The sequence below is a fragment of the Orycteropus afer genome, unplaced genomic scaffold (assembly GCF_000298275.1).
Source record: "Orycteropus afer afer isolate SDZICR_OR568_19922 unplaced genomic scaffold, OryAfe1.0 scaffold00085, whole genome shotgun sequence".
Lineage (NCBI taxonomy): Eukaryota > Metazoa > Chordata > Mammalia > Tubulidentata > Orycteropodidae > Orycteropus > Orycteropus afer.
Genome location: NW_006921672.1, coordinates 4,021,842 through 4,046,980, shown reverse-complemented (window position 1 = coordinate 4,046,980; position 25,139 = coordinate 4,021,842). Strand labels below are relative to the sequence as shown.

General features: G+C 49.8%; 1 protein-coding gene across 1 annotated transcript; it reads left to right on the top strand.

The window, feature by feature from the left end:
* The first annotated feature begins 10,308 nt into the window (after positions 1-10,308).
* SGCA (sarcoglycan alpha) lies at positions 10,309-21,049 on the top strand. Its single transcript, XM_007941917.2, has 9 exons — positions 10,309-10,345; positions 11,152-11,271; positions 11,372-11,526; positions 11,941-12,013; positions 12,412-12,610; positions 13,249-13,411; positions 14,716-14,924; positions 15,188-15,214; positions 20,869-21,049. The coding sequence occupies exons 1-9, from the start codon at positions 10,309-10,311 to the stop codon at positions 21,047-21,049; spliced, it is 1,164 nt and encodes a 387-aa protein (XP_007940108.1).
* The last annotated feature ends 4,090 nt before the right edge of the window (positions 21,050-25,139 follow it).

Sequence of the window (25,139 nt, the reverse complement as noted above, 5' to 3'; positions counted from 1 at the left end):
TTTAATTACTATTGCTTTCAAATAAATCTTGCTGTATCAGGTAGGGCAGGTTCCCTTCTTATTCTTCTTCAGAATTGTCTAGCCTCTTCTTGGTTCTTTGCTATCCCATATGAATTCTAGAATCTGTTTGCCTAACTCCATGAAAAAGTCTTGTTGGGATTTTTGTTAAACTTGCATTGAAAAGGATAGATTAATATGGAGAGAATTGTCTTTGTGACATTTAAGCTTTTAATCTATAGACTTAGTACATCTGTTTATTCCTTACAGCCTATAGTAATGTTTTCTGCGTAAATATCTTGAAACATCTTTTGTAAGTTATTTTCCAGGTTCTGTGCAATTTTAATTTTATTGTGCATGATTTCTTCTAAAAAGGATATTACAATTTTTAATAAATTAAGATCTCTGGTGGCACAAACAGTCAGTCTGTAGTGGGCTAGTAACCCAAAGGTTGCCTGTTTGAATACATCCAGTGCCACGGTGGAAGATCCAGGCCTGGTGAATGGCTTCTGTAAAGATTATAGTCAACCTGACTCCAAGTCTCTCCAAATAAATACACAAATAAACAAATGGCTTAACAATTTTTTATAAATTATTGCTAGTGTATAGAAACACTGTTGAAGTTTGTATCTTATTTATATTTGGATGTTGAACTTGGTTCCCCGACTTTGATCAGCTCTCTTAATAACTAATAACATAGCTATAGAAACTCTTGAATTTTCTAAATAATCATATCATCTGCTAAGAATGTGAGAGATTTTTGTCTCTTATTTTCCTAATCCTTCTACCACCGAGTTGTGGCTTCTACATCTGACCTCTCCCTGCTCTCAGGCTGTGCCAATGGGCTGGCCCTGGGCTGCTACTGCCTAGAACTGTGAGTTATAAATAAATAAAAGACCCCTTACTTCTCCAAAGCTTTAAGTTTACAAAGCACTTTGCCTTCCATTATCTCATTCGATCCTTGTTATCCCCACTTTCCAGACAGGGAGTGTCTGGGTTGGAAAGGGCTCTGCAGAACACTGTGCTGTGGGACCTCGGACAGTCCCTCCCCTTTGTTTTTCATTCTGGAAGCTAAAAACGTTTGGCCAAGAACGGTTCTGGCAGTCTCATGCTCTGATGGATGGCTTCAGTCACAGGGCTCAAGGAACCCCTTTGAAGGCTGAAATCCACAAATAAAAAGTGGTGTGTGTTTGTCTGGGTACACTTTGGCTCTCAGGATGGTACCCCCCAAAATGTCGTGGGAGGGGGCAGAGGTTAACTGGGGAAATATGGAAATGTCCTTGGAAGTCTGAGGGTGGATATGGAGGGGTGAGGTGGATGAAAGGTTGGCAAAGGTCATTATGTTCAGCCCCCTGCTTCTACGTGGGTTCGCCTCCTATAGTCGATTGGAAGAACATCCTCTAGATCTGGACGAGGAGGACGAGGAGGGCTCGAAGCCTCGGACAACCTCCTTCCCCGCCACCTCTGACCGCCGCCGCGCTATGCACGCACTACGCACTTCTGACGCGCATCCCCAGACCGGGGCGGGGCTCTTGCCGCCATCTCCCCGCCCCCGCCTCAATAGTGCGCAGGCGCAGGTCCGGGCTAGAGCACGCGAAGACGCTCTCTCGTGGCGAACTGTCCGAATCGCACTCTTTGTTGTGGGTGCTTGGGAGGGAAGGGGGTGGGGGAGAAAAATGTGGGTGGAGTCTGAGAGACAGATGCAAGAATCAGATCACAATGACGAGAATTCCTTTCCTTTGTCCCTCATAACAACCTTTTATCATGCTTTTAGATTCAGATAAAGAAAAATACGAACCCCACAAGATCAAGAAACTTAGTGTCACGGGATCGTGGAGACTAAAGTGGAACCAAAGTTGGGAGATGGGTTCATTCGTTCATTTAATCATTCATTCATTCAGCAAATATTCTCTGAGCTGAGGAAAAACAAAGACAAAGAACCAGAGGGCCTAAACAGAGGCGCTGACGAGTAGAGACCAGGCATAAAGCTGGGGAGACAGATGCTAATGCCACAAAGCTGAGACAGAGAACCAGTTCAATTAGGAGCTGAGTGCAAGGCTGAGGCACCAGGAGAATAGCATGGACAAGGGAAGCTCTGGCCGAGCTTTCAGAAACAAGGCTGAGCAAGACCGAGATGCAGAGACCTGATTCCTCAGGTTCCCACGTGGATACTCTAACTGGTAAAGACTAAAACAGGAGCCAAACAACTCCCAACAAGGGGCCAACCTGAGCACCAGGAAGGTCATTCGCTTCAGGGGATTGAAGCAAGCAAATAGGTTTAAAGCCACAAAGTCATAATGATACTAAACAAACAGACAAAACCAAACTCACTGTCATAGAGTCCATTCCAACTCATAGCAACCCCCACTGGGTGGGTTTCTTAGGCTGTAAACCTTTACAGAAGTAGATTGACCCGTCTTCCTTCTGAGGAGTGGCTGGTGAGTTTGAACCACTAACTTTCTGGTTAGCAGTCCAATGCCTTAGACACTACACCACCAGAGCTCCTTATAATGATACTATTAATTAAAAAAAACTAATGGTCATGGTTTGGAGGATGTTCAGGAACCAACACAGTAGTTCAAAACTGGTAAATAAAAAGAATCAAGCATTTATCCTGTCTTTCTTATATAAACTATGCTCCTGGGAAGCCAAATAGTAAGGGAACATCTAGAATTGTTCCAGCTAATAAAGGAGGAAAGAAGGTCCGAATTTGAATATCACCACTTTGTAAGCCACGAAGAACTGATGGAGGAGCTCTGGAACTTCAGTGGCTGCTGACACCACAGACAGACACGGGCCTCCTGATTGAAGAAGCAGCACCATCACCTATGACGTGGTCTTGCCAGAGAACACTGAACCTGTGTAGGCCACTAGATCCAGCTACAAAGTACAGGAAATGACAATTTGCAGGAAATACCGCTTATACAAAATTCCAAGATTGGAGGAACACAGAAAGAAACACCATGGAGAGGCAGTCAGCAAGATCCAGACAGTTGGAAACAAATGACCTGGTTTCTTCAAGGAGTAACGAGAGAGAGAGTGCACGGGGTGGGACCTACAGATTAAAAGGGAATGAAGAAAACTATCAGTCAGTCACTATGTGTACACCTGATTTCAACACCAATCAAACAGATAAACTGTAAAACAAATTATGACATATATGAGACAATTGGAAATTTGAACACTGGAAAGTTGGTGTTAAGAAATTATGCTTCTCTCTTAGACAATGGCCTTTGGACACCTTTCAAGCCTAGAACTGAATTCACTCTCAGTCAAATGGTAGACTGGCCTATAAGGTGAACAGTAACACTAGGCAGGTACACACTCACTGGAACTGTCAACCATCTGAGACCAAAATGGCAACATTTGCACAGGGCTAAAGCTCAAAGGCAAGAAGGGATAGGAAAGGAGGGTGAAGGGAAATGTGAACACAGGGAGGGAGCAGGAAGAGTGTTGTTAAACTGTGAGGACTGCAATCAGTTTCAGAAAACAAAGTATGTGTGACTTGTTGAATGGAACACCAATGTGCTCTGTGAACTTGCACCCAAATCAAAATTAAAAACAAAAAAAGAAAAATTATACTCAATTTTTAGATGCACTAATGTAATAATTGTGATCTTTTATTTTTTATTTGTGTTATTTTTTTAACATTAAAAAATAAAAAGGGAGTTATTATCTTTTGGAGCCCTAGTGATACAATAGTTAAGTGCTCATCTGGGAAGCGAAAGGTTGGTGGATTAGAACTCACTCAGTGGCTTTGTGTGGGAGGAGGACCCAGTGATCTGGTTCCATAGAGATTACAGGCTAGAAACCCCTAGGGGCAGGTCTTCTCCATAGCTTTGAGTTGGAATCGACTCAATGGGATCTAACAACAAAATCTTTAGACACTAAAGTATCATCAAATAGGAGGGAACCATTGGGAGGGTTATAGCTGAAACCAGTTTGGCCACAAGTTGATAATTGGTGAAACTGGGAAATGAATACATGAGGGTTCATTATATTATTCTGTATACTTTAAAATGTCCCAAATAAAAGTTTAAAGAAAAGTTAGGGTGAAACACATTGTGACCCCCACCCCTCTCCTCAGTCATTGAAGAACAAGAGGTACTGAGTATTACATACCGTAGCAAGTTTGCAAACCAGACAGGAACCTGGAGGGTTCTGGTGGACCAGGAACCTGGAGAGGCTCCCCGGGGCTTCCAGGTGGCTTCTGGGACAGTCTCTGGCTCCCCTCAAGTGGACAAGAGGATCTCCCTCAGGGGGAAGTGGCTGCAACTTTCCCAGTAAGGAAGGTCTCTGCGGGCCTGGCACCACTGGGTACAGGCACTGCCACCTTAAGACAGCTGAGGGTGTGAGTGGGTGGCTCCAAAAATAGCAGGGGAGGCAGTAGTGGGGAGGGTGGGGAGTCACATGGAGCAGCTGAGGGGCTGAGGCCTGGGCAGCTGGCCCAGAGCCCTCCAACTCTTCCTCTGGGTCCATAATGTTTTCCCTCTTGTCCTCCAGCTCTAAAAAGGCAGAGGAATGCCAAGGTGATTATGAAGCAAACACCATACCACCTGAAAGGCCAAGTGGACGCTGACTCTGGAATTTGGTGGCTCTCCGGGGATGGGTGGGACAGTCAGGTGGGGAGAGAGAGGAGGGACAAGGACTAGGTAACCTACACCAGTTACTCAAATACACAGCCAAGTACCCTCCCCCTAAGGCTTGACCTTGGGCAGGTGCAATGCAGTGAATTGCTTGGTATGGCTCTTCTAGCCATATTATTTATAACTCCCACCAAATGGCTGTGGGTGAGACTATGCAAATGAGGTGCTTATGGCCCACCAATGGAATTGGATAGCTTACTAATAAAGTAAATAAGGTGCATGGCACTCTGTGGGGGTGGGACTATGCAAATTAAGTGTATGGAACCCTAACGAGAGGATTGGTCAATTTTGCTATCCTGCTAGGCTTAAAATGAGACATCCCAGAGGCAAACAAGGGGGCTTGACTACCACCAAGAAGAAGAGACAGGAGTGGAATATGTCTTTTGGACCTCGGCTCCTTGTGCTGGAAACCTTCTAGACCCAGGAGACAGCGAGCTGTAACACTGGAGACAGAGAGGGATGATAAGAAACAGTAGTAGCAGGGGCAGCTGAACCAGGAGATTGAACAATACGGTGGGCTTCCTAGCTCATGGAGTGAGAGAGCCAAGTGCTTCCTGTTGAGGAAGTGAGATGTCTCTGGGCACTTGGTGGAGCTAAAGAGCTTTGTAACAATTGCTGGAACAGGGCAGAGGCCAGGCTGGCACAAGCCCCCCGCCCCCCCAGGCCTGCCTACAGACACAGCTGTGAAGAGGCTGTCCTGATCAAAGAACTCTATCTTGAGTTGTTCCTGATTCTGAATTGTAACCCATTACTTCCCTAACAAACTCCGTAACTGTGAGTATGGTCTCTGAGTCCTGTCTGGCCATTGCACTGAAGTATTGAACCCAGCAGAGAGGTAGAGAGTGCTGTGGGAGGGAGAGTTGGTGTCAGAAGTGGTAAAAAGGTTGGAGAGAGGACATATGTCTGATCTCTGTCTCATAGGAATCAGCCTTGGGCTGTTGATCTTTTATTTTTTAAATTTTTATTGTGATTTGGGTAAAATTGTATAGAGCAAATTCCTTTTCCACACTGCAATCCATATACATTTTGTTTCATGACATTGACCGCAATTCCCTACAGTGTAACAGCTCTCTTCTTACTTTCTCCCTATGGTTACTTTTTCCCAATGTCCTTCTTTCCTATGCATTCCTGCCCCCTGAGCTATCTCCCTGTGGAAATACTGCCCTTCTGGTCTCCCATGATTGATTGTTCTAAGGAGTGTATCTACCTGATGTAAATATTCACCCTATATGTCTGTCTGTCTAGGAGCTTTGGTAGCGTAGTGCCTAAGGCATTTGACTGCTAACCAGAGGGCTGGCGGTTCAAACCCACCAGGCACTCCTCGGAAGGAAGGTTGGGCAATCTACTTCCATAGATATCGCCTCAGAAACCCAAGGAGGGGTCACTATGAGTCGGGTCTGACTCCACGGCACATAACAACAACAACAACAACATATGTCTGTCTATTATTTGGCTGGAAGCCATGGGAGTTCAATTCCAGACCTGAAAGGTACCTAGGGGCCATATTGGGCTGCTGATCTTGAATCCCTCTCCCCATTGTGAAATTAGAGGAGGTCAGATGCCTCGACCACATCATTTTTACATCAGGTCCCAGACAGCCTTACCCTGGCTGTTTGCTCGGGCTTGAGGTGGGCAGCACCCTTCATCTTGCACCCCTTGAGGGATGCTCACACGGTCACCAAGAAGTGTGGACCCTGGCATCCATGGGCCAGTCCCTGCCTCCATCCCTTTGCCTTCTCTGAGTGGGAGGTCCTGGGAAAGAAGGGCCCTCCCCTCTTCACTCCAGGACCAAGATGCAGGAAGGAAGGGGAAGTGGTGCCCAGTCAGCAAGTATATCAACACCTGTCATCTCTTGAGCCTTTTTCATAAAAAGTGCTTTACATGCATTAGCTGTGTGACTTTGGGTGAGTTATACACCCCTCAGTGCTTTAGTTTTCTCATCTGTAAAATGGGATGATAATAATGATAATATTTTCTTCGTGGAACTGCTGTGGGGATGAATGAGTTAATATATGTAACTGTATGTTAAAGTTTCAGCACAGTAGCCGACAAGGGCCAGCTGTCATTCCCACCAGTAGGCAGGCTCTGCCTGGGCAAGGGTTGGCTCCTGGCTGTACTCTCAGCACCTGGCACATAGTAGGTGATCAGTAAATATGTGCTGAATTCATTGCTTTGTTGATTGCTCACAATGACTCTGGGAAGGGAGCATTGTTCTCACCCGTTTGCAGCTGTGGAAAAAAAGGCTGAGAGAGGTTGAGCGACTGGCTCCAATGATACCGCCTATGAGTGGTCCAGGTGGGACTCAGCCAGGTTTGCCGGCCTCCAAGCCTGTGCGCTTAGCCACTCCTGCCTGTGTCTCTGAGCCAAAGAGAATACCTCCTCCATTCACCTGTCTCCACCTGGCTGGTCCTGTCCCTGGGTACCCGCTGTGGATGCTTGGTCTGGGGATTAGGGCTGGATGAATGGGTACCTTTGTAAGCTGCTAAAGAAGCTGTCTTCTAGCCTCCTACACCTACTATGTGCGAGGCCTTGCACCAGGTCCAGGGATACAAAGATAACAAGACCCTAGTCTCCAAGGTTTTCAGTGGCCCAGTTTCTGCAGAAGTGGGTGACGCTGTCCTTCTTCTCAGTCTGTCTTAGTCTGGAAGCTTTGCTGAAACCTGTCCACCACGAGTGACCCTGCTGGTGTTCGAAATACTGTGGCATAGCTTCCAGCATCACAGCAACACATAAGCCACTACAATATGACAAACAGATGACTGTGTGGATCACAACAAATTATGGATAACGTTGCAAAGAATGGAAATTCTATTCCATCAATTGTTCTCATGAGGAACCTACACAAAGAAAAAGAGGCAATAGTTCGAAAAGAACAAGGGGATACTGCATGGTTTAAAATCAGGAAAGATGTGTGTCAGGGTTGCATCCTTTCACTATAGTTATTCAATCTGTATGCTGAGCAAATAATCCAAGAAACTGGACCATATGAAGAAGAACGTGGCGTCAGGATTGGAGGAAGACTCGCTGACAATCTGTGATATGTATGACACAACCTTGCTTGCTGAAAGTGAAGATAACTTGAAGCATTTACTGATGAAGATCAAAGACTGCAGCCTTCACTATGGAATGCACCTCAACATACAGAAAATGAAAATCCTTACAACTGAACCAATAAACAACATCACGATAAATGGAGAAGAGATTGATGTTGGTAGGGATTTCATTTCACTTGGATCCACAATTAATGCCCATGGAAGCAGGAGTCAAGAAATCAAATGGTATATTGCACTGGGCAGTGTGCTGCAAAAGTGTTAAAGAACAAAGATGTCACTTTGAAGACTAAGGTGTTTCTGACCCACACCAAGGCATTTTCAATAGCTTCATATACATGTGAAAGCTGGACAATGAATAAGGAAGACTGAAGAGAAATTGATGCATTTGAATTGTGGTGCTGGTGAAGAATAGTGAATATGCCAGGAACTGCCAGAAGAATGAACAGATCTGCCTTGGAAGAAGTACAGTCAGAATGCTTCTTAGAAGCAAGGATGGCGAGACTTTGCCTCCCGTACTTTGGTTACGTTATCAGCAGGGACCATTCCCTGGAGAAGGGTATCATGCTTGGTAAAGTGGAGGGTCAGCAAAAAAGGGGAGGGCCCTGAATGAGATGGATTGGCCTTGGCTGTGACAATGGGCTCAAGCATAGCAACAGTTGTGAATTTGGTGCAGGACCAGGCAGTGCTTTGCTCTGTTGGCATAGGGTTGCTATGTGTTGGAGCTGCCTCAACGGCACCTAACAACGGCAACAGTCTCCAAGGGGGGTTCCTGGGGGGTGCAAACAGTTAAGCATTTGGCTACTAACTGAAAGGTTGGTGGTTCCAATGCACCCACAAGTGCCTCCAAAGAAAGGCCTGGTGATCCACTTCTGAAAGATCACAGCCGCTGAAAATCCTGTGGAGAGCAGTTTTACTCTGAAACATGGAGTCACCTTGAGTTGGAATCTAGTAAATGGCCAGTTTGTGGTTTTGGTTTAGTCTCCAAAATGCTCAGAGGGATTGGAATAGGAATATGCATAGGAGCTAAAGAGGCACCCAGCTCCATGGGGGGTGAGGTGGAGGGGGAGGTCAGAAAGGCTTCACAGAGGAGGGATACCTGTGCAGAGTCTTGAAAGGCGAGTGGAAGTTTGCTGGTGGAATGAGGGCAGGAAGGGACCTCCAGGCAGAGGGAAGTTGTTCAAAGGCCTGTAGACTGGAGAGAATACATCAGACTAAGCAGCAGAGGGCAGCTGGGCAGCAGCCCGGGTCAGGGAGGTGGGGAGAGTGTGGAAGAGAGGATTCTAGAAGGGATGGCCAGCTACAGGAAGGGCCTTGGTAGCTGTCCTAGTCATCCAGTGCTGCTCTAACAGAAGTGGGTGACTTTAACAAATAGAAATTTATTTTCTCACAATTTAGCAGGCTAGAAGTCTGAATCCAGGGTGCCAGCTGTAGGGGAAAGCTCTCTCTCCGTCAGCTCTTTTCAGCTTCTGCGCCTTGGCTCTTTGGTGACCATCATGTGGCATGACCTCTGTCTTCCCGCATTTCTGCTTGCTTGCTCGATTGCTTAGTCTGCTCTTAGAGGTTGATTGAAGACACACCCTACACTAGTACTGCCTCATTAGCCTAAAGATGGGATAATAACCACAAGTGTGATGTTTTAGGTGCCCTCAAGTCAGCTCCGACTCATGGCGACCCTATGTACAATAGAACGAAACACTGCCGGGCCCTGCGCCAGTCTCACAGTCCTTGCCATACCTGAGCCCATCGTTGCAGCTACGGTGTCAATCCATCTTGTTAAGGGTCTTCCCCTTTTTCACTGACCCTCCACTTTACCAAACATGATATCCTTCTGCAGGGAATGGTCGCTCCTGATAACATGACCAAAGCATAAGAGGCAAAGTCTGGCCATTCTCACATCCAAGAAGCATTCCAGCTGCATCTCTTCCAGCACAGATTTGTTTGTTTTTCTGGCAGTCTGTGGTGTTTTCAGTATTCTTTACCAATACCACAATTCAAAAGCATCACCTCTTCTTCGGTCTTCCTTATTCATTGTCCAGCTTTCACATGCATACCCACAGGTATATGTGTGTGTGTGTATACAAACAAACCCACTGCCATCAAGTCAATTCTGACTCATAGTGACCCCCACTGGGTTTTTGAAGTGGTAAATGTTTATGAAAATAGACTGCCTAGTCTTCCTTCCATGGAGTGGCTGGTGGATTTGAACTGCCAACCTTCTGGTTAGCAGTCAAATGCCTCAGACACCGTGCCACCAGAGCTCCTCACCCACAGGCTTAGGATTTACAAAACATTTTGGGGGACCCAATTCAATCTATCACAGTAGCCATCAGCAGCTGTGAACTCAAGGGCAGTGGCAGCCATTAATACTTTAAGGGGGGACTGATGTCATCAGGTTGGCATTTTAGAAAATAGGCTCTGGGCACTGGGCGGAAGACGACAGGAGGGACATTGTTCCGTGAGGACGGTGCCCACTCCAGATTCAATGCCTGCTCTGCATGGGGATGGGGAGGGACCCAGCTGCTCTGCACACCTCCCCCTCCCCTCCCACACTCCCTCCTCCTTCCCTGCTCTTGTCCCTGTCACTCACAGGGACCGGCCAGGCTGGGGCCGCCATGGCAGCAGTGCTGGTCTGGACTCCTCTCCTTGTGGGCAAGTTGGGGCCTCTTCAGGGAGAGGCTGGGGTGAGGGGTGGGATATAGGGGTGGTGAGATTGAAGTTTGGAGGGTCCTTCTGGGAGGGAGCTGGCATGGGTGAGGCAGAGGTTGGAGGGGCTTTAGCTTTCCACGCATCTGCTCCTGGGGGTCCAGGGAGGCTCTCTCCAGCTGGCTCTGGGATGTAGGGATTGAGAGCTCTGAGGCGGGGGGGTGTCCTAGGACGGAGGGTGCTGGGCCCTTTAATGGGCTGGCTGGGCCGCAGCCACTTCTATCCAGGCCCAGGCTATATTTGGCCCTGGGCAGAAGGTGGGGGGTGGTTACTTGGAGAAGGGACCAAGGGTCCTTCTCTAACACAAATGCCCGGCCCCTGTGCTCAGCTCCATTGGCCAGGCCCTGCTCCTGCCTGTACACTGGGGGAGGAAGGTGGGGGTGCTGGGTCCAGAATGCCCCCCTCCTCCTTCAAGGTGTCTTCTTCCCTCTCTCCCCCCCCGTCTCCCCACCTCAGGGTGGGGTTCTTGTCCACAAACACACAAGCATAAACATTCCTCCATCCAAACATCAGACTTGGCCTACTGTGACTCTAACAAGGACCTAAAATGAATATAGGAAATTGGGGGCCCCTCCCATGCATCCTAATGAAAGAGCCAGTCCCAGAAGTGGTCTTGTCACTGATCATAGTCAATAATCCACCCCCTGCCCCACCCACCAAGCTAGAGCCCAGTGGAGAAGAGAAACTTATCCCCTGACCCAAGACTGAGGCTGGTCTATGTGTGTGGTGGGTGGTTTCTGGGGTCCCCACAGGTCTCCTGGCAGGGCTGGCAGACACTGAGGACCAGGTGACCACCCTCCACCCACTCGTGGGTCGCGTCTTTGTGCATACCTTGCACCATGCCACCTTCCTGAATCTCCCAGAGCCTGTGGGTGAGTGAGCCTGTGTGGGCACCCAAAGGTGGGCTGGGCCTGCCTGGGGCTGGTGAGGGCTCAGGTTCCACCTCCAACCTTCCATCTTGTTTTCTACCAGCTGTCCCACTGTCCGTCCCCATCACCTATCATGCCCACCTCCAGGGACATCCAGACCTGCCCCGGTGGCTCCGCTATACCCAGCGTAGCCCTCACCACCCTGGCTTCCTCTATGGAACCGCCACCCCTGAAGATCGTGGCCGCCAAGTCATTGAGGTACCAGCAGGGATCCCAGTGGGCTGTGTCCACACTCTCAGAAAACCACAGGGTGGTTCTCTGTAGCCTCTGAGGACTGCATGTTTATTCACATTCATTTAAATATCTTTTTCCAGTTGCTACCAAGTTGATCCCCACTCACGACGACCCATGTGTGTCATAGGGTATCCGATGGTAGATTTCTTTGGAGGTAAATCGCGAGGCCTTTCCTACGAGTGCCTCTGAGTAGACTCGAACCCCTAACTCTTCAGTTAGCAGCCAAGAACGTTAACTCGATCCATTTGCACCACCCAGGAACTCCACATCGAATTTACAGAGCTCTGATTTGTAGTGGTATCCCCTGCATTCTCCTGTCAGGCCCCAGCTATTACACCTTCATTTTCAACCCTACCTCCTTCTTCCCCGAACCCTCAGGTCATTGCCTACAATCGAGACAGCTTTGAGACCACCCGGCAGAGACTGGTGCTGCTGATTGGGGACCCAGAAGGTACCACTGGCCCTATCCCACTTCTACTCCACCAATGGGGATCTCCTGAAGGAGGTGGTTGAAGGGCATTGTGGAAAAGAGAGGCTTAGAGAATAGTGGGGAGCAGGGCACCCTGGGAAGTGAGGACTCTGAGGGAAGGAAGTGGCATTTAAAAGGCTTTTAAGTGAAGAGCCCTGGGTGAGAGTCCAGACTGTGGCATCTGTTATTGGCTTCTCTGCTGATGGACTTGGGCAAGTGGTGGAGGTTGCTGTGTTAGGGCGTGTGATGTGTGGGGTGTTGGGAAGGGGAAAGGGGAGGGAGGAAGGGGTGTGAGGGGAGGCAGGGAGGAGCTTGGAGTGGGGCTGGGGGACAAAGCTGGGATCTGAGTGCAGCCTGAGGTTTCTGCCTGGCCCTCCTAGGTCCCCTGTTGCCATACCAGGCTGAGTTCTTAGTGCAGAGCCACGATGTGGAGGAAGTGTTGCCGTCCACACCTGCCAGCCGCTTCCTCACAGCCTTGGGCGGGCTCTGGGAGCCAGGGGAGCTTCAGCTGATCAACATCACCTCTGCCTTGGACCGTGGAGGCCGTGTCCCCCTTCCCATCGAGGGCCGCAAGGAAGGGTGGGTGTGCAATGCAGGAGGGCTTCCTGCAGCGGGAGGAGACAGCTTGCCTGCCTCCTGGGTTGTGGGCTTAGAAGAGGGGTCTTCCTAATTATCAGACCAAAACCATACCCTCTGCCATTGAGTCAATTCTGACTCATAATGACACTTTAGGGCAGAGTAGAACTGCCCCACAGAGTTTCCAAGGCTATAAATCTTTCTGGGAGCAGACTGCCACATCTTTCTTCCACAAAGCTGCTAGTGGGTTCAAACCACTGACCTTTGGGTTAGCAGCCAAGTGCTTAACTGCTATACCAGGTGGGGCTTACCCACCTTTGAGCATTCTCACCACACCCTTCTGTGATTCTCAGCTTCATACCACTGTCCACTCCCCTCCAGCCACCCTTCATCTCCCTCTTGCCCGCCTTAGCCAAACCCTAATCACTCTGTGCTCTGCTCTTCCTGGTGCCCACGAGGACATAGAAAATCTACCCATCTAAGGGACAGTCCTGGAGGGTCAAGTCTCCTCAGAAGTATGGGGTGCCCTGTGCACTCTGACCATGACCCCAATCCCAGGGTGAGCCCTGTGACCCCCACATCTCCAGGGCTGGGCCACCTCTTCCCCCAATTCACTAACAGTGGCTTCTGTCTGGGCTCAGGGTGTATATCAAGGTGGGCTCTGCTTCGCCCTTCTCAACCTGCCTGAAGATGGTGGCATTCCCTGACAGCCACGCCCGCTGTGCCCAGGGCCAGCCTCCACTTCTGTCCTGCTATGACACCTTGGCACCCCACTTCCGTGTTGCCTGGTGTAACGTGACCCTGGTGAGGAGGGACCCTGGCTCCAGGGGTGGGTTGGAGCATGGTCCCCAACACAGTCCTCTCCCTCCCCTTCCTTCCTACCCCAGTGTCTCTGTGCTTCCCTCTTTCTCTCATTACCAGTCTGTGATCTAGCTTTGGACACATACACACACATACACACACACACACCCCTTGAAGTTCTACCTCCTCTCAGAAGAGGGCGACACAGTCCACAATCCATACCCTACCTCCATCTCTAGTTCAGGAATCCCAGGCCTGCCCAGATCAAAGGCTAGAGCAATCAATAACCCCCCACAGGGCTTCACAGACCTTTCCCCACCAAAGGCCTCTATGTGATAGCTTGGTCTTTGGTCTGTGTCCCTTGAAGGTCACCAGGCAAACTCTTCTATGATAAGAAACAAAACTCATTGCAGTTGACTCAGAATAGTGACCCTATAGGACATAGATTTTCTGAAGCTGTAAATCTTTACAGAGGCAAACTGTCACATCTTTTTCCCTGGGAGCAGCTGGTGGATTTGAACTACTGACCTTTCAGATAGGAGCCAAGTGCTTAACCACTGCATCACCAGGGTTAAGGAGCAAATAACTCTCACCCCTGAACTGTATGAACCAAAGACAGTTGCCATTGCTGTTTGGGAATTTGAGCCAAGATATCTAGAGCCTAAAGGAGCCCTGCTGGCACAATGGCTGCTATCCAAAAGGTTGGCAGTTCAAATCCACCTACCCACCCAATGTCTCTGTGGCAGAAAGACCTGGCAACCTGCTTCTGTAAAGATTACAGCAGGGTTCTATTCTACTCAATGGCACATAACAACAACAATAATCTAGGGCATGGAGGGAGAGCCTGACTCCCAGCTGGGAACTGGGGAACCCTATTCCTATGAATTGACTTACGGGGAGGGGCTTGTTCGGGTCACACAGACAGGGATGGTAACAGGCAACATTCCTGAGCAACTGCTATATGCTAGGCATGGGAAATTCAACAGGTGCTATCCTCACAGCCACCCTGGGAGATAAATGCCACTATTGCCACCTTGAGTTTACAGATGAGGTACTTGAGGTACCTAGAGGTGACAGACCCAGTTACACATTCGTCCGAATCAGGATTTGAACCCAGGCAGTCTACCAGAGCTCTGACCATTATACAGTCCTACCTCTCTTAGAACTTGTCTCTCCCACTGGCTAGTCCAGTGCTTGTCCTGTGAAGTCACATGGGCTGGGGGGGGGCAGGCAGGAGGGACCCTGTTTCCTGGGGTTCCTCCGGGTCCTGCTAGCTGCTCCTGGTCAGCCCTGGGTTCCCTGAGTAGGTGGACAAGTCAGTGCCACAGCCCGTGGATGAGATGCCCACCCCAGGCGACGGGATCCTGGAGCATGACCCGTTCTTCTGCCCACCCACTGAGGCCACCGCCCGGGACTTCCTGACTGACGCACTGGTCACCCTCCTGGTGCCTCTGCTGGTGGCCCTGTTGTTCACCCTGCTGCTGGCCTATGTCATGTGCTGCCGACGGGAGGGACGGTGAGCACAGGAGAGGAGGACAGGGAGGGCCCGAGGCTGGCATTCACCCCATGGACCCCTATAGCCCATGTGCTGTGTGGGGACCTACACCCCTCAGGGAGTGGGGGCTTCAACCAGAAGAGGAGGGCTCAGAGTCCTGCCTGGCTCTCTGGACCAGAGAGACACCAGTATGCAAATGAGCCCCTTCACTTACACCTGAGCCCCTGGGGCACAGAGGGACAAAGCCCAGAGCTGGCTAACCGTCTCCCTTCGCTTTTCCACAGATTGAAGAGAGACCTGGCCACCTCTGAGTGAGTAGGGGAGAGCTGGGGGCTGGGTGAGAGTCCCTGAGACTGCTGACTGGAGCTTCCAGCTCCCTGAAAAGCATAGACAAATCAGATTACTCTAGGATTCTAGGGTCACCCTTGACCTCTGAGCCCCAGGGTAGACTGGCTGGATGCTGGCTCTGACCCATCATGGCTTTGCCTTATTTTCTACAATCAATGGAAGAGTCTGATGTGGGAAAGGGCAGGGGCTCTGGCCAGGCTTTGTGGGATCTATTGCCAACTTGAAGAAAAGAGTTTGAGGACTTAAGAGGATCCCAGCAAACACACACATACACACACACACATCCCACTCAGTATGAGTCCAGCCATGCTATGTCACATAATTACTTTGTGACTTCTGCCAAACACACCTCCTTTCCGGGCCTCAGTTTCTTCACCTGCAAGATGAGCTGATGGGACTGCTGACTCTGTGGGTGCTCCCCGTTTTTCGAGCCCTTCCCCAATCCATCTCACCCATAATTTGCCTGAGGTTTCCTCCATCTGTGGCCTTACCCTTCCTCTGTGCCCCACTCTTCTTCCTTTCCCACTGCTTTGGGCCCCAAAGATTCTAGGAGGCGGGTATGAAGTAATTTAGGCTCATTTTATTTGAACTGCACTGAGCCTGTGGTGGGCCTGGCACCCCTTGCCACTTGCCTCGCCTGACTTGTTAATTGCGGCGGCGGTGGCTTTTAGCCACTCTTTGGACACGCTTCTGCCCCCGTCGGGAGCCCAGTAGTGACCGGCGCTGCCCCTGTCGGTGCTGCCCAGGCTGCCTTTGCTTCTGTTGTCTCTTGACCTTGAGCTTGGACTTGGAGGCCGGCTTCTTGGCCAGGCAGAAGGAGCCGGAGGCCCCCTTGCCAGTCACCTGCTTGAGCATGCCCTTGTCCACAAGCCCCTTGAGTACCTGCTTAAAGTGCCAGGCATTGCGGGCCATATTGTAGCCCGTGGTGGTGACAGCCTTCTTCAAAGCGGCCAGGGACATGCGGTGACGTCCCCTTGTTGGTGATAGCCTCTAGGATAAGCTGGGATACTCTGGGCCTTTGGTGGGCTTTGGGAAAGGCGCAGCTCCCAGTTTCACTCTTGATAGGGATATCAGACAGGCTGGCCAGCGGGCTTTCTCTGAGGGCAGCGGTGGAGGCCAAGGGCACAGCTGAGGGCAGCAGTGAGTTGTCTCTCTGCACCTCTCCCTGGGGTAGGTGATGGGAGCTGGGTGCAAGGACCTCCAGGATGGCAGCCGGAAGTCTACTGGGTTGCTCCTTGGTGGGTGGGTGAGGTGTCCCGGTTCCTGGTTCCCTCAGAGGCCTCTTTGTAGGGCTCCGGCCTGTGCCTTCTTGGGTGCCTAGAGAGAGGAGCAAAGATGATCACCCACGGCTGACCTCTGCAGACTTGTGCTGAGGATGAAGGGGGCAGTAAGGTTACCTCTGTGGTGACCTCAGTGGGGATATTGTGAGGTCATCAGAATCCTGTGGGGGTCACAGTAGTCCACTGTTCCCACCTAGGAGGGGCAAGTAGGAGATGCCAGATTGAGCAGACACCTAGCCTGGGGAGAAGGGTGGCTGGGCCCAGACCCACGGGCCCATGTAAGCTGTGTACACGTGTGAATGCATGTATATGCATGTGTGGGAACTGATCTCAGGGGGTTCTGAGCTCCTAGTTTTATTTTTACTTATTTATTTATTTTTTACTGTGATTTGGGTAGAAGTTTACAGAACAAATTCGTTTTCCATATAGCAGTTGATGCACATTGTGTTTCATGACTGGAAAAAAAAAACAAAAAAAAAAACCTCACTGCTGTTGAGTTGGTTCCAACTCATAGTTGCCTGCCTTGGGTTTCCAAGGCAGTATCTCTATGGAAGTTAAGGAGTGGCTGGTGTGTTTGAACCACCAACCTTCTGGTTAGCAGTCAAATGCCTTATGCACTACCCCACCAGAACTTCTACACAGACTGCAATTTCCCACTTCCTCCCTGTAGTTACCACTTTCCTGTGTTCTTCCCTCCCACGCAGTCCGTTCCCCTGAGCTGTTTTCCTGTGTGCAAACACTGCCCTTCTCTTCTATGACTGACTGATTGATTGATTGATTGCTCCAAGGAGTATATCGACCTGATGTAACTGTTCACCCCATATGCCTACCTGTTGTTTGGCTGGAAGCCACAGGAGTGAGTTCAGTTCCAGAGCTGAAGGGTAATTAAGGGCCATAGTCTTGAGGATGTGAGCCCCCAGTTTTAAACACCTGCCATTCTGACTCCACCATCTTGACCCACTGGGTGTTTGAGTCTCTGAGTTGAGGAGTATAAATATTATAAAAATCAGAATTATATCAACATTTATGAATTTTCAAGTCCTTGGGTGTCTTAGTCAAATGCCTAAGACGTTTGACTGCTAACCAGAAGGCTGGCAGTTCAAACCCACCGGCCACTCCTCAGAAGGAAGTTTGGGCAATCTACTTCCATAGTGATACCGCCTTGGAAACCCAAGGAGGAGTCAGATCTGACTCAGTGGCAGTGTTTGGTTGGTTGGTTTGGTTGCTAGCCTAAAGGTTGGCAGTTCCAACCTGCCCAGCGGCACCTGGGAAGAAAGGCCTGGTGATCTGCTTCTGTAAAGATTACAGCCAAGAAAACCCTGTGGAAGAGTTGTGCTCTGTCACACCCGGGGTTACCTTTAGTTGGAATCAATTTGATAGCAATGGGTTATGAATTTTTATTGAGAATATATTTTCCAGAGTGAATAGATAGATAATTCCTTGGCCTATTTAAGCAAATTTAATTCCTTGATCAACTTTCTGTATAAAACAGCTTAAAAGCTTTACTTTTTCTTTTCTGTTTTCATTTTTATTTTATAAAATGATTTGCCCCCTTGGGAGCAATAGTTTTCCATGTAAATTTTACCAGGAGGATTTTGTTCCTCAATTTTTTTTTTTTTTAGCCTGTGCCAAATTTGATCTTCAGCACTGTAGATGTTCTCTTGTGACCAGCATTTCCACCACGTCCTGCTTTCCTGGGCCAGTTTTGTAGATCTGGGAATTCTCAGGAAAATTTGCTTCCTCCACCAATTTTGAATCAATTACCAGTTTTACTGGTAATATATGTATGATACTAGCCCTTGTCAATTTGGGTTTTGTGTTGATTAATTTCTACAAAAGTCCATTTTTTTTCTCTTGTTCGTTGTTTGCCGTTTTTTCAGATTATCCACAAGTTATGATTCTGCTGCCTGTTTTTCATTTATATCAGATTTCACTCATCACAAGATCCTTCAGGCCCCATGACCCTTGACTGTGGGTCTGGGTGCCAGTGGCAGGGTGTGAGGGGCCCATGTGTTGGTGGTGGAGTGGGACTTGGGGCCTCCTGGCTGGTCTGGTAGCCACACCCACAGGCACAGCCACAGTGGTGTGTGTGTGTACATGAAGGCCTGCCCATTTGTCTGCCCAAGTGCTGATGTGGAAGGATTGTTGGGGGAGGCACCATGGCTCTGGCTTCTGTTTCTGCTCTAGAAAAACATCCTGGAACTTTTTCCATCTGTATGAGTTGCCCAAGTAATGACACCCAGATGCAGGCTGGAGGGCTGGGAGGGGCTGTAATGAAGTCCCCTCCCCCACCAGGGGGCATTACCTGCCTGGCTGCCTGGCTCTTGGCCTCCACCCACTTCTCACTCCCCTTCCCCCTCAGTTTCCCTTTGGCCAAGAATGGAAAATTGTGTTTTGGACAACTCAGCTTGCTAAATTCCAGACTCGAGAGCTCATCTTGACCCTCCCGCAGACTTCCATGGTGACTCCACCTCCTCCTGCAGGCTAGGCAGGTCTCAGTCCTGCACTCTAGGAGGAGTGTGGCCCATTTGGCATGAGGCTAGAAAGTCCTTCTTATAGTCTAACCTCCCAGGCTCTTGTTGGAGTGTGTGTCCACTAATTAAGCCTTGGGCATGAGTGGGGATTATTTTTCCTCCCCCATCTAATTAGTAATCCAGGGGCAAGTGGGTTGCTTCAGGTCTGCCTAGGGTATCCCCGCCACCATCACCACTCCAAAAAACCAATTATTTTTGATTTTAATGAAAAGTCCCTGCTTCACTATGTCTGACCTGACAACCCTGTAGTCTAGAAAGCTGTCTCCAGGCTGTGCCCATAAGTGGGTGGATTTGTGTAAAACCCACTGCCATCAAGTCAGTTCCAACCCATAGCATCCCCCACTGGGGTTCCAAGGTTATAAATCTTTACGGAAGTAGATTGCCCCCCATCTTCCGCAGTGGAGCAGGTGGTGGGTTTGAACTGCCAACCTTCTGATTAGCATCCAAATACCTTACCCACTATGTCACCAGAGCTCCTTGGATTTGTATAAAGGGGCTTGAAAACATCCTACACTGGAGGCCAACTTCACTGGGAGAGCTTGCTATAATTAAATAATACTGGTGATAATAATAACAACCAAAGACTCCCTATAATAATAGCTACCACTTACTGCATGTTGACCAGGAGATATTATAAGTGCTTTTCCTATATTAACTATTTAATTCATATAAGAACTGTATTACAGTTGAGGAAACAGAGATTCAGAGAAGTTAAGTAATTTGCCCAAGGTCACACAGCCAGTAAGCAGTGGAATCTAGATTCAAACCAAAGCAAGTCCTCATGCTTAACCATTGTATCCAGCCTCTCAGAAAGAACTAGAGCTGGCTCAATGATAGCAGATAGTATGCCCATGAGAATAGGGTTAAGCCTTCTGAGGAGAAACTGGAGCTAGACTTCAGGGAGTACTTTCTGCTGGGTGTGGCAGTCACTCCTCACTGTGCTGCTGGGGTTCCCAGCCTGTGGAGGCTGGTTCCAGCCCTCAGGGAGCCCTGGGCTGAAAAAAAGACAGGGAGACCAGACTGTGGCTTAAGCATGATGGAAGGCCAGCGCTGGGGCAGGCTGAGGTGAGGCTGGGAGGGGATTCAAAGGGAGTGGAAGACAGCCCTGAAGAGCCAAAACTGATACGGTCAAGGCCTGGCAGGAGATGGGAGAGGATCTTCCTGGATGGGGGAATAGCTTGGGAAAAGGCTAAGAAGGGGAAAGGTGAAGGGGGAGGTAGGGTTGCTAGACCAATGCAGGAATAGAAGGGAAGATGCTAGTGGTTGTAGAAAGCATGGGAGAAGAGGGCTCAGTGCTCAAGGGGACCCAGAAGTTTGTCAGAACATCACACACAGAGTGCAAACACAGGTCTGGGGACATGTATCCACCATGGACATCATCAATTCATGTCTTCTAATCATCTCATGAGAACTTACTACATGCTAAGCACTGTTCTATGCCCTGAGCCTCCATTTTCTGACTTAATCCCCACAATAGTCCTTCCAGGCGGATTGTTATCATCCCCATTTTACAGTTGAGAAAGCTGAGGCACAGAGTGGTTAAGCAAAGGCACATAGCTCTGAATCCAGGCCTTCTCCCCAGAGCCTGTGCCTCAATCACAGGGCAATTGGGAGCATTAGAGAGCTTCTGGCTTTTCCATCCCCAGCCATGGTGTGTTTAAGTCCCCCCAACACCCATAATGGGTGGGGAAGGCTGCAGGGTGGCTCGGAGGCAGCAGCAGGCTGGGCCCCAGGGAAGCTGACTCCTAGCCACAGTGAAAAGCTGTGAGAACTGACGTTTCCAACGGCCCTGCCTGCCCCCAGCATCCAGATGGTTCACCATGACACCATCCGTGGGAACACAGAGGAGCTGCGGCACATGGCAGCCAACCGCGAGGTGTCCCGGCCACTCTCCACCCTGCCTATGTTCAACGTGCGCACGGGTGAGCGGCTGCCTCCCCGTGTGGATAGCGCCCAGGTGCCCCTCATCCTGGACCAGCACTGAGGACCCAGCCAGGTGGGTCCAGCTGGGCAGTGCCAGCTTCCTCTTTCTGGGAACAAAGTGGTTGGGGCAGGTGGTAAGATATGGCAGAAGTTGGGGGCGAGGGGCATAGACCTGCCAGCCTCTGAGCTCAGCAGTGTTAGGGCCATGTCCTACACACTTGGGGTCAGAGGTCAGGAAAACCAAGACCTGGACCTCACAGCCCCCTACTCTCTCTTGGCCCTGCCATCCATTTCCAGCCCTGGCCTCACCTTCCTTTCTCTTCCCACACAGAGAGCAGCCATCGTCACATCCCACCTGCCGATTCTAGATCCTGGCCCAACTGGACGAAGAGATATGGGGGGGGGGGTTGTCTGGAGTCAGGACCACAGAATAAATGTCAGCTTCTCTGCTCTTCTATTTGCCATACCCTTGCTTTCCATAGCCTCCTCCCAGCCTTCACTGCCTCTATTTCCCTTCCTACCTTCTGGGAGTCCCCAGGGGCAGCCAGAGACCACCAACCTGCCCTCTGGACTCTTGGCATTTTGCTATTTTCTTAAATGATCTAGAGAAAAGAGGGAAAGGAACTGCTATAGGCAGCCTCGGACTCACAAGAAACTGATAGCAAAGGATTACTGGCTCATTATCCCTGTTTTACAGACAAGAAAACTGAGGCCTAGTATCAGGCCTGAGTATCAATTAATCAACATTAATTCCATAAGCATTTATTGAGGTGGGTGGAGGCACAGGGTATACGCTCCATAAAGGTCTGTAGGATGAGCAACCAGCCCCCCATGCCAACAGTTTCTTTGAAAAGAAAGGTGGCCTGGGACGTCTCCTCTACTATTTCCTCCTTCCTTCTGGACCATCATCAGAACAGAAGCAGGCAGTGCACTGAGTTTGTGCAGATGGGAGGCTCCGAGGTGCTGTCCAGGTGGCTCCTCTTTGACCCCAGCCCCCTTAGGAGGGCACTGCCTTTTTGCTGTGACTTTGTGCTCCTGCTTCCTGCAGCCAGGCAGTCACTGGACCCCCTTATATGCTCTTCCTATGCTGGCCAGGAATGGGTAAGTTCAAGGCTAGCTCTGGCCTTGGGGTCTTGGCAGCTCCTTCCTCCCTGCTCAGCTCCAAGGAGCACACGGGAGCCTGGCTGCCGGCCTGGGAGGAAATGGCCCAGACAAGTAGCTGGGAGGATGTCGTGACTGCAGACACAGAGCTGCGCCTGGGCACATGCCACACGCCCAGTCGCCAACAGGAGGGCCCAGACACTCAGTACCCCTCTGCTCACTGGGCACTCAGCCCCTCACTCTGATGGGTACATGCACCCCCCCCAGCAGTTAACCCCACACATACACCAACAATCGAGGACAAACAGTGAAAACCGTCCTGTTCCTCCCCCTCGCCCCCTTACTCTCTTTCACCAACGCCCCAGGACAATATCCACCTCACATTCTGCTCCCCTCTCCAGCCCACAGCTGGGCACTGCCCTCTGTCCAGCGAGTGGCCTCCATCTTCGTGCTAAACAAGTCCTCGTGCATGGCCTCACCTCCCAGAGAGTTCTGGGATGATCTCAGCCAGACCTGCAGACACAGGACCATCTAAAGCTGGCCTTAGCTCCTAGATGTCCCTTCTCCCTTTTTCATGAAGCTCCCTACAAGCAGGAGTGTTTGCACACACCATTTCGCAGAGAACTCCCTTGGGGCTGACACACCTGGTGTGCTGTGATTTGATGTCAGAACAGAGTCCAATCATGGCTTGCCGCACGATAGCTGGCTTACCCAGCTGAGTTCAACTACTGGTCAGATGAAGAGCAGAACTGCCTGGAGGGTGTTGTGAGAATCTGTGAGAACCCAATAAGTAGCTCCCAGTAATAAAGACATTATTACATACAAAAACCAAAAAAACAAAACTCAGTGCTGTCGAGTCGGATCCGATTCGTAGTGACCCCTCCTTAGTTTGCTGAGGCAGTATCCCTACGGATATAGATTGCCCAATCTTCCTTCCGAGTGGCTGGTGGGTTTGAACCATCAGCCTTCTGGTTAGTAGTCAAATGTCTTAGGCACTACGCCACCAGAACTCCTTAAATCATACAAAAGCCAATGTCCACGGGGTCTTCATGCTCCCTAAGATCTAGATAAAATGGGCTCCACTTCAACACTATGCCCTGTGAAAAGTCCAGTCTCTCCCAGTGAATTTGGGGTGGAGGCCAGAGTCTGCATTATCTGGGGTGCTGATCTGCTGCCTAATGCTGCATCATCCAGTACACCAGGACTAGCCACGTGACTAGTCCAAACAGAGGTATGCTGTAAGGGTATGGGTGAAATGATAATAGTCTTGGCTCTTGGTGTTGGTTGCTGGTGAGTTACTTCCGACACATGGTGACCACTGTGTGTCAGAGTAGAAATGTGCATCATAACCTTTTCAGTGGCTGATTTTCTAAAAGTCGATCACCAGGCCTTTCCGCCAATGCACCTCTGGGTTGGGTCCAACCTCCAAGCTTTCTGTTAACGGTCAAACATGCTAACCTTGCGCCACCCAGGCACTCTAAATAAAAGGTAATGTTAAAATTAATTTCACCCATTTCTTTTAATTTTATTTTAATGTGGCTACTAGAAAATAAAAACTTACATTTTTAGCTCATGTGTTATCTGCATTTGGCAGTGCTAGTTTCATGGCTGTTAACTTTATTTTTACCCCAGCTTGACTCAAATTCAGAACACAGCCTCCTTTTCTTGCTTCCTACAGTATACCTGCTCACATCAGGCCTCTGTGTGCAAATCAGGGTTGTCAGGCTTAGAGAGTAGAAGGGGCTGGTCACACAGCAATGAACTCACCTGGAACTTGGGTATATGGCCTCCTTGTCTTTAAATGTGCTGTGGTCCCCACAGTGGTTCTCATCTTCCTCTGCCTCATCCTCTCCTCTCTGTTCCTTCCCTTTCAATAGCACCCCACCTCTGCCCCACTAAACTCGTCTCCCTCCAGGTCTTGTTTGGAGCATCTTCTACAAAGTGCTGAAATGTCCACGTCTAATTACCCTTCTAGGCAAGGTCCATCCTTCTTCCCAGGATGGGGACTGCTTCTTCAAGGTCCTGGCTCCCTGCCTGGCCATATGCTGTCAGTCTGATTTTGAAACCTTCTGGAGCAGAGAGCAAGAGATCACAAACACGGCCTCTTGCCTGCACTGGAGCTCACACTCACCCTGGGACTTTAAAACGGTAATCCCCTCCCACACCAAGCTTCCTCTAATTTTTCCCACACTCCTCCCTGCTCTCCGCCCCTCTTCATCCTTACTTGCTCATCTAGACCTCCCGTGCACCCTTTCATGCATGTGCACATACACATCCCAAATGCCCAGACCCCCATGGCCTCACAGTTCACATGCTGTCTCATCAGCTACCATAGATGTGGAGAAGCTGAGCTATCATATATCAATCCCCACCCACACCACATGTACACGATCATGTGTGTAAGGCCCTTGCATGTTTGTTCATAGGTGAGTGAGTGTACAGAATGAGACACACTCATCTAGCCAGCACCCACCTAGGACCCCACACAGGGGCCATTTGGTTGGAGTCACCTCACTCTCTCACACAGCTCCACACACTCATACGCTTCACTCACACAGGCTCACAGAACCACACACTCATTCTACACAGCATCACACACTCACACACCTCACTCATTCACACAGCCTCACTCACTCAACCTCACACAGTCACCTAGCTTCACATACTTCACTCACTCACACGGCCTCAAGTGTTCACACAGCCTCACACCCTCATCCAGCCTCACTTACCCAGCCTCACACTGTCACCCAGCCTCACTCACTCACCCAGACACCCTCACCCAGCCTTACTCACTCACACAACCTCACACCTCCACCTAGCCTCACACCCTCACCCAGTCTCACACCCTCACCCAGACACCCTCACCCAGCCTTACTCACTCATACAACCTCACACCTCCACCTAGCCTCACACCCTCACCCAGCTTCATTCACTCACTCATCCAGCCTCACACATTCACATGCATAGCACAGATGTCCTCACATGTGTGCTGCTCTCCGAGTAGCTGCATATTGTTTCGCATGCAGCCTCATGCTCATTCCTGTTACACA